General features: G+C 35.3%; 1 protein-coding gene across 1 annotated transcript; it reads left to right on the forward strand.

Annotated features, from left to right (window-relative positions):
- Window positions 1–5,130: 5,130 nt before the first annotated feature.
- Window positions 5,131–6,912, forward strand: LOC120182843 (cytochrome P450 78A9-like). Its single transcript, XM_039187699.1, has 2 exons — window positions 5,131–6,129; window positions 6,259–6,912. Exons 1-2 carry the CDS (start codon window positions 5,170–5,172, stop codon window positions 6,895–6,897), a joined length of 1,599 nt encoding a protein of 532 aa, XP_039043630.1. The 5' UTR covers window positions 5,131–5,169; the 3' UTR covers window positions 6,898–6,912.
- The last annotated feature ends 2,590 nt before the right edge of the window (window positions 6,913–9,502 follow it).

A 9,502-nucleotide genomic window follows, 5' to 3' on the forward strand; every position in this document is an offset into this window, starting at 1 on the left:
TTAACCAAGGCTAATGATGTTGTTTTTCAAAGCAGGTACATAATATATATCTTAGATGTATTTCTTTTCACCATTTTTCTAAGTAATTATGACTTTACCTTTGCCTTTAACTTATGTGTGCGAGTCATCTCCAAAGGTTACTTGACCAAGGAATGTTTCATTTAACTTCAGGAACAACTCCTTCCGACCACACATGTGATTGCTAGCATAATTATCGAGATACCAAATATTTTTATTGAATTCTTCATTTCCTTTATGAGTCAAGAAAATATGGGATTTTCATCTTTTTCTTCTTCAACTGCTACTATATGATTTCTTTCTTCTTGTTTAGGAGTTGATCTACACTCGTAACTAAAATGATCAAACTTTTTACAGTTATAACATTCTACCTGTGCTTTATTTTCTTATTGATATTGACCTCTTCCTCGGCCTCTAAATCCTCTTCCACGACTTGATGCCTGGTAAGTTTCACTTGATTGAGTGATGCCATATGAACGACCACCATGTCCATGAGTTCCTCATCCACCTCTAAATCTACCACGATAACCACCACGGGCTAGTGCGTAGTTGCTGCTAGCTTCTCCTTTACTGACATTTATCTTACTTTGTAGAGCTTGCTCCAAATTTTCAGAATCTTTATTTTGCTTCATCTTCTACTCACAGGCTTGAGGTGAACCCACAAGCTCATCGATCGATATCTGTGATAAATCATTCGATTATTTGATTGTCATGACCACGTAATCAAATTTTTGTATCAACAACAGTAAAACTTTTTCCATCACTCTGACTTCATCGAGTGATTCTCCATTCCTCTTCATTTCTTTTACTACCGTTTTTACACGGCTAACATAATCATCTGTGCTTTCAGTATTTTTCTTTTTCATCATTTCTAATTCAGCTCGGAACGATTATAAATGTACCTTTTTCGTTTTTTTCAGCACCTTAAAAAGATTTTTGTAAAATCTCCTACGCTTGTTTTGCAGTGTTCGCGTCTGAAATTTTTTAAAATGTAGATTTATCTACTCCTTGAAAAATGAAAAGCAATGCCCTATTGTCTTTTTTAGGTGATTCTTTCAGTGCCCTTTTCTCTTCATTTGACGTGGTTGCTTCTGCTATTGCATTTTCAGGCTCGACATAACCTTCATTAACAATATCCCAACAATCTTAAGAGCCAAGTAGCGCCTTCATTTGAATGCTCAAGTTGCCATCATTTAACTTTGTCAATCTCGGGATTTGTGGTTGGATCATATTGTTCATCTTCACCGCTGCGTAAATTCGAACCTAGCTTTGATACCACTTGTTGGAAGCATTAGTGGGCACTCAATAAATTTTATAACTCATACGATATTATTAATACGAAATACGAGTACAACATGATCACTAGCTTCGGCTAGTCTACAAACACCATTCACGACAAAGCTTTACTAAGCTTCTCTCTTATCTAGTTTTTCTAAGCTTGAGTCGTTTTTTTTTCACTCACTCGTACATACATTACATGCATATAAACAAATAACCAAATATATATATATATATATATAAGTTAATTAAACTGCCATTGTTCTTGCCGCCATATAGTTCCTTGTCGTGATGGATTTATGCTGCTAATACTGTTTATGCTCGTGTTGCCATATTTTAACACGTGTCTTATACATCCATAATTAGTAAGCATCTCATAAGCTTCTGTCAAGTCTCCTTGATTTGCCGCCTCAAGCTTCCTCATAATTAATTATTTCACAAGCTAGTGTCACATGTTTTCCAAGCTGCCACCTTTCTTCCTTGCTGTGTTAATCCCTTAATTGCCAAGATTTGCCAACATGCTTTGATTCGAATAGTTGCTGCCATATGTAAATGTTTGCCTTGAGAGGTTGTCGAGTCAATTGTCACATGTTGCAACATGTTTCAAGCTTTGACAAGTGCTTGCCAACATTTAAAGTTAAAATCAAATTTGACTTCTAACACTCCCCAAATTTGATTTAACTTTTTTCCGCTTATCATCTTCAGTTGTTTCTTCATATTTTATTGGATCACTGTTTATAACTCATGCAGTATTATTAAGTTTGAAACTTCTAGTTTTTCCATCCAAATTAAGTTTTCGTATTTCATGAAACTTCTAGTGTTACCATCGAAATTAAGTTTGAATTCCAACGTTAATGTACTATAATAAGGCTCGTGATTAGTACAACATAAGTTTTATGTTCAAATCATAAATTATATAATATAGTACACATTTGATTACATAATAGACACATCATTAATCATAACTAATACATATAATTTGATTTGATAAATAATTATATAATTAACTGAAATTGTTTTTACGGGATATATAGTTGTTATGGGATTAAGTAAATGACTGGATGGGCATTGTTTTCTGTTCATTCAAAACAACTGTAATTAGCTAACAAGCGTTGTTTTCATTAATTAAACTATATAGGGAAAGAAACAGGAATCCAATAATTCCTTATTATGAATCTGGTCCTTCACCTTAGTTAATTTGGCTGCCAGGCTCAACAGTTCGCAACTTTTTTTTTTTAATTTTCCTTATGAGTGAAGCTAATTACTTAGTGGTCCACCACAAATGAAAATCGTACGATTTCCCTTCGATTCATTTATAAAAATTAGATTTCAATAAATTGACATTTGTTTTAGTTTTTTATAGTGTCCACATTATACATCGAAAATTGTTTTAGTGTCTAAATAATTTTTTGTTAAAAGTATGTGTCTTATATTTTAAACGTTATATTTTTAAGTGTCCGAATGTTAATCGTCGTTAAATATATCCGTTAAGTGACACTTGTCACGTTATGATAATTTTAACAATTTATTTAAAAAATAAAAATATTTTTTTTGTAAAAGAAAATAGCAGCTGCCCGTGCACTGCATTTCCTTCTCCACCTTTCTCCATTCCCCCTTTCCCCTTCCTATTTCTCCTTTCATAGTCATCGGTCGGCCGGTCGTGACCGTTATTGTCATCGATATCAGTACCGGCGTCGACCCTTGATCAAACCTCGTTGAGTTTTTGTCGTAATCTATCACCGTTTGTCGTGGAGAAATGTTCAAAGGTTCGTCGGATAGCATCGTCGTTTTTCATCGATTCTGGCCAATTTCGACGTCCACAAGTCATGCCATCACCACCATTCAAATCACCGTGCAATTCCAATCAAAACCCAACCATTCGGTAATAACGATGATGGTCGGAAATGGCAGTCGATCGTTTGGGTTAGGAAATAAAAATTGAGAATTAGGGATTTTGATTTTGGAGTTTTAGATTTAGGGGTTTTTAGTGATGGTAAGGGCAACGATTGATCAATGGGTGGATGGTGACGGGTGGATGATCGTTCAACGATGGTAATGGTGGCCGGAGATGACCGACGACGATTGGTAATGGGTTGAAATGAGATATTTTAGTTTTTTAAGAATTTTTTTTATAATTTCAATAAAAAAACAACTTTTTTATAAATAAATTAAATTTTTTATTTTTAATTAAAAATAATATTTTTATTATTAAAAAATTAAAAAATAAATATCTAAAAGTATAACCGAAAAAATTTTAAAGATTTTTTAATAAAAAATCTTTAAATATTAAAACATATATAAAATTCATGCACGTTTTTTTATATTAAACCTTTGTTTTACTCTCTTGCCCTTTCAAGTTTTAAAGGAAAAAAATTCAAACATGTGAGTTCTGACTACCGGTTGCTTCATGGCTAGCAACGTCAACGGTCAGGGATTGCTCATGCCGACTGAATGACTAATACGTGGACACCATATTATAACAAGTTTAACGGTCGAAATTTTCAGTTGACGCTTCTAACCTCGTAATTGCAAACAAAGCATGAGCATTACAGGAATATCAGTGTCGAAAGAAGAAAAAGGAGTGTTTGATGAGGCCACGTGTGAGGGATCGGTATGGAAAAGAGTAGGAGGAGTTGTCACCGTCATGTACATAGACATTTGTATGAAACGTACGCGTGTCGAAAAGGCAGGGAAATACGGACTTTTGGTGTTTACCGACGATTTTAGATATGGTGATTTTAAGCCATGCTGGGTGTCCCAAAATGCAGTGTATGGGGGAGGGCGGCATAGGTGCATGGGTGTCATGTGCTATCGTTGCTACGCCACCCGACAACATCCCTGCACACGACCCCCCCCCTCTCATTCTTTTGGAACTTGAAACCCATCTTCACTTGTCTTCTCCACCGCCGTCTTACAATTTCATTTATATTTTCTCATTAGACATTTAGACCAGCTATTACCATACTTTACATAACGGATTTCCGTACACATTTAGTTATACACAACTTTTTAAATATATTTATAATTTGAATATACAAAGGGTCAGATTCAGTTAATAAATTAAAATTAATTCTGAATTAGGTTGTATCAATAGTTGTATTTTTATCTACTTGGAGCTGTGGGGCATTCTAATTATTGATAATTCCTTTATTATCCAACAACAGCTAAATGAAATTAAATTTAAAAGCATGTTTCCAAGAACATGCCAGGGTTGGGAATGAAAATGACAATATCAAAACAAGTAATAATATATATTGCACAAAAAATGGTCTTGAGATTTTCTTTATTCGTTTTACACATCAAATTGGCTTCAATAAGCTAGAGTCGGTCAACCCAATGTCATTTAGCAGTCATCTTTCACTTTGTGTAGTTTCCCAACAAATAAATAAAACGTCAGCAACGAAGGCACGATTCTAGGATAATAAGGTCGTGTTTCCACGCGCTCTGGTGTTAGAGCTCCTAAAAATTAGGTGATGGTGAAAATTTTATTATTATTTTTTAAAGTTTAGAATTCAAACATCAAAAATATCAAATTGTATACGTTGAATATCAAAATAATTAAAAATTAATTTTAAAGAGATACTATATTATATTTATTTAACTTAATAAAATAAACAATATCGGAGCTCTCTTTCCCCTATAGTTCGTCGGGTGATCGTGGCGGCTCTTGTACTTTAATTAATAAGAAAAGTTACGTACCACCGTATTCCTGAAGAATATAATGAATAGAAAAGTAGTTGTATAATATAGCGGTTACTTAATGTTGTCCCCGTTTAAGATGTTTGCCTATATAAATAGTAGCCACCACACTGGTTAGTTTACACCCCAAACCATCCTTCTTCAACTACCTTGTTTTAATTCCCAGATCCGGCCATGAGAAGTGACATTGAGAGTGTGTGGCTCTTTGCCCTCGCATCCAGATGGAGAGCTTTTTCAGAAGAAAGCTTTGCATGCTCAGTTCTGATCATCCTTCTTGCCTGGCTTGTTATGACCCTTGTTTACTGGGCTCACCCCGGTGGTCCAGCTTGGGGAAAGTTCTGGTTCTTTAACCGCTCTAACAAGCCAATTCCAGGGCCTAGAGGGTTGCCTCTGATTGGCAGCATGAACCTCATGGCCAGCTCCTTGGCTCACCATCGTATTGCGGCCGCTGCTGAAGCCTGCAAAGCCAAGAGGCTAATGGCCTTCAGCCTCGGTGACACTCGTGTTATCGTCACGTGTAATCCTGGTGTAGCCAAAGAGATTCTTAACAGCTCTGTATTTGCTGATCGGCCGGTGAAAGAGTCAGCTTATAGCTTGATGTTCAACCGAGCTATCGGCTTCGCTCCTTACGGTGTTTACTGGCGAACCCTCAGGAGAATCGCGGCCACGCACCTTTTCTGTCCTAAGCAAATAAAAGGCGCCGAGGATCAGAGACGCGAGATTGCCTCTGAAATGGTCACCTTATTTGCTCAACATGACCAAAGTATTCCCGTTCGCCAAGTGCTCAAACGAGCTTCTTTGAACAACATGATGGCTTCGATATTTGGACAAAAATACAGGTTGAATTCAGCCGATAACGGAGTTGAACAACTTCAAGCTCTGGTTGATGAAGGGTACGATTTACTTGGCACACTAAACTGGTCCGACCATCTTCCTTGGTTAGCAGATTTCGACCCTCAAAAAATCAGAGTTCGATGCTCAAACCTTGTACCTAAAGTTAACCGCTTTGTCTCCCGAATTATATCCCAACACAGAGCTAAAACAAACGGCGAAACACAGGATTTTGTTGATGTTTTACTTTCTCTCCAAGGTGCCGATAAATTATCAGATTCCGACATGATCGCCGTCCTGTGGGTAAGCTATATATCCAATAGTATTTATTTTTGGGTCCAAAAATGACATTTACTAAATGATAAGTCAAATAATATTATTTCTGGTTCCGAGCTTGGTGGTACTAAATACGGCCATTTGTTTATCGTGTAGGAAATGATATTCAGGGGAACTGACACCGTGGCGGTCTTGATCGAATGGATTCTAGCTAGGATTGTGCTTCATCCTGATGTTCAACAAAGGGTCCACGATGAGCTTGACAGAGTTGTTGGCAGATCAAGAGCTGTTGATGAGTCTGATGTAACGAAATTGATTTACCTTACGGCAGTGATCAAGGAGGTTCTAAGGCTTCATCCGCCGGGCCCACTTCTCTCTTGGGCCCGCCTAGCTATCACCGATGCAACCATCGATGGGTATGATGTGCCGAAAGGGACAATGGCAATGGTTAACATGTGGGCTATCACGATGGACCCCCAAGAGTGGGAGGACCCACTGGAATTTATGCCCCATAGATTTGTTACTAAAGAGGGTGAGGTGGAGTTTTCGGTGCTTGGTTCGGATCTTAGGTTGGCACCATTCGGGTCGGGCAGGCGGATATGCCCGGGAAAGAACTTGGGTTTGACCACCGTCAGCTTCTGGGTTGCCACCCTTGTGCATGAGTTCGAATGGCTACCGTCGGATGAAATCACCCCAGACTTATCCGAGGTTCTTAGGCTATCATGTGAAATGGCTAATCCTTTGAGGGTTAATGTTGGTCCCAGACGCCCATCTCTCCATATGATGGAAAAATAAAGATTAAAAATGGTAATTACTAGTAATAGTTAAATGGGAATCCTAAAGCCTATATATTGTTGTGGACTAGTATTTTTTTTAATTTAAAATTGTTTTAACCGTTGTAAATATGGGTGATGAGAAGACTAATAAGTATTATAACAAGGACGGATCTAGAATTAAATATTGATAAGGTTCAAAATATTAGATTATTTAAGAAAATATAAAGACTTATTAGGTATTTAAACTCGAAATTTAATATGAATCAGCGACCTTAGTGATAAGGGATTGTTGATATCCTTGAGGTCCTGAGTTCAAGCACATATGTAGGGGTATGAGCGTTCATTATCATATAGTTGAAAGTCTTAATAAATATATTACCTTGTATTCACCTTAAATTAAAAAAAACTCAAAACTCAAAAAGATAATTTCTAATTTTTCTAATATTTAAACTTACAATGACTTAAATTATAATTAGACCAAAAATTTGAAAACACAATCTTATCATTATTTAATTCGACCCTATTTGATTAAATATTTAATAAATTTTTTTTTAATTTAAATATTGATTTTTATATGAATTAAAATATTATTAAATTAAAATTATATTGAATATGTAAATTTTAACAGAGCAAGAGCCCCTTGAGCCCTCAGGAGCTCCGTCCTGATTATAACTCTCATCAATTCTTCTACCTATATGGGATGACAGGGCTTTTCTATGAGTCGAGCTATGATAGTTGATGTTCCATGCCTCGTTACATGGGGTTGATATGTGAAAATCGTAACACTACATATACTCTGGATTTGTTGATGTTATTGCTTCACAAAATCCAAACATGAACATCATATCATATATCGTCTTTAATTAAGCTTTACTATCACTCTGCTCACAAAATAACAATAAAATGCCGTTTATATCCTAAACAACCTATGACATGTAGATTATTAATAGAGGATCCTTATGAACACGTGGTAGGCTTTCAATTTTCCTTTTAATTTATTTAAAAATCTATAAATTTTAAAATAAAAAATATACACAAACCCTAACTGTTAGCCCTATTCCAACCACCGACCCTTAATCCGATATTCTCAACCAACCCTTTGCCCAGGGACTTTGACAGAGTCAGCGGAACGGAAGGGGTGGGAGAAGAAGGGTAAAAACGTAAATAGAAATAGAATATTTTGTAAAATTATTTTTTTATTTCAAAAGATAATTTTTAAATATTGTAATATATCATATTATCACTGGATAATAATTCTTTAACAAATATTAATAATTTAACCTTAAAATAATTACGGAATGAAATGTTATTCAACTACAATGAAAAATATTATTTAACATTTATTTTACAAAAAAATCATATTTGTTACTTAGAACAAAAGGACGTGAAGTAAGAGTTGGGGAGTGAATGTCAATGGAAGAATAAATTTGAAGAAATCAAAATAATGTTTTTTTTAATTATTATTTGAAAGCGGAGTTGAAACCGAAAACATAAAAGGAAACCTGCAAGTTGAAGATGAATGTGTGGTGGCTCTGTCATGTCTAGTGCTTTCACGTAATATCTTCCAAATCTTTTATAGAAAGGAAAAAGGACACGACCGTTCATCACAGTTTGATGACAATTGTCTTCATTATTGATTGCAAGATCCGTACAAATCCAACACCGAATGCATATGCGTAGGGTTTCCAAATACACCAATTTTGTTTCTAATTTCTCTACAGATCTGCATTCTCTTCTTTCTCCCTTTCAGCATTCTTCCATCACATGTCTTCATCCAACCTTTAATATTATCCCTTCGTTTCTTAGCTACTTAAATAAAATAAATAGTATAATATATAGCATGACACTTGATTTGATTGAGGTTTTCTCTGTCCTGTAAGGAAAGTAGGTGAATCATTGAGATCAGTATGAGATTTCTAAAAATGAGATAGGAGAAGGGATAGCAGATTTCTAAAATTGAAGCTGTGACTTGTGAGGGGTTGGGAAGAGAGGGGAGCATTTTTGTTTGTTTGTTAATCAAATTGAGAATTATAATTGATTTTTAAAGTTTTATGAAATTATAATTGATTCAAAATTTTTAAGTTTATGCTTAAATTATTATAGTTATTATAATATTATGGTACAAATGGATTTTTACTTAAACATATTTCTCTAACCATACAAGATATGCATATATATTTTTTATATGCATTAGTAAAATGTATAATGCCATTTAATATATTAAATACTATCTAAAATTATAAAATATATTTATAATAAGGACAAAGCATTGATAGGATACAAAGGAGTCATGGAGTTTATAAGAACAAATAATTTGCAAAAAGTTATAGCCAAATGATCAAATTGAATAAAAATATAAATTTAAGAATGTTAGAATATCTGGATTATAATCCAATCTTACATCACTTGGCTCACCAAAGCGTTCCAACTCCTAATTTAGAGCACCAAGCTGACCCAACCTCTTCTCCTAGGCATGTGGCGTCAAACTCACTATAGCCCACACCCTCTGCTGGGCCTACTCCTCTCAGCCCATCTTCGCCTCCTCACTCTCAAACTGGGCCTTCTTCTTCTGGGCCGAATCTCTCACCCGGTACTGTTACCCTCCACATCCCAGACCACTAGCC

The sequence above is a fragment of the Hibiscus syriacus genome, unplaced genomic scaffold (assembly GCF_006381635.1).
Source record: "Hibiscus syriacus cultivar Baekdansim isolate YM2019G1 unplaced genomic scaffold, ASM638163v2 tig00112738_pilon, whole genome shotgun sequence".
NCBI lineage: Eukaryota > Viridiplantae > Streptophyta > Magnoliopsida > Malvales > Malvaceae > Hibiscus > Hibiscus syriacus.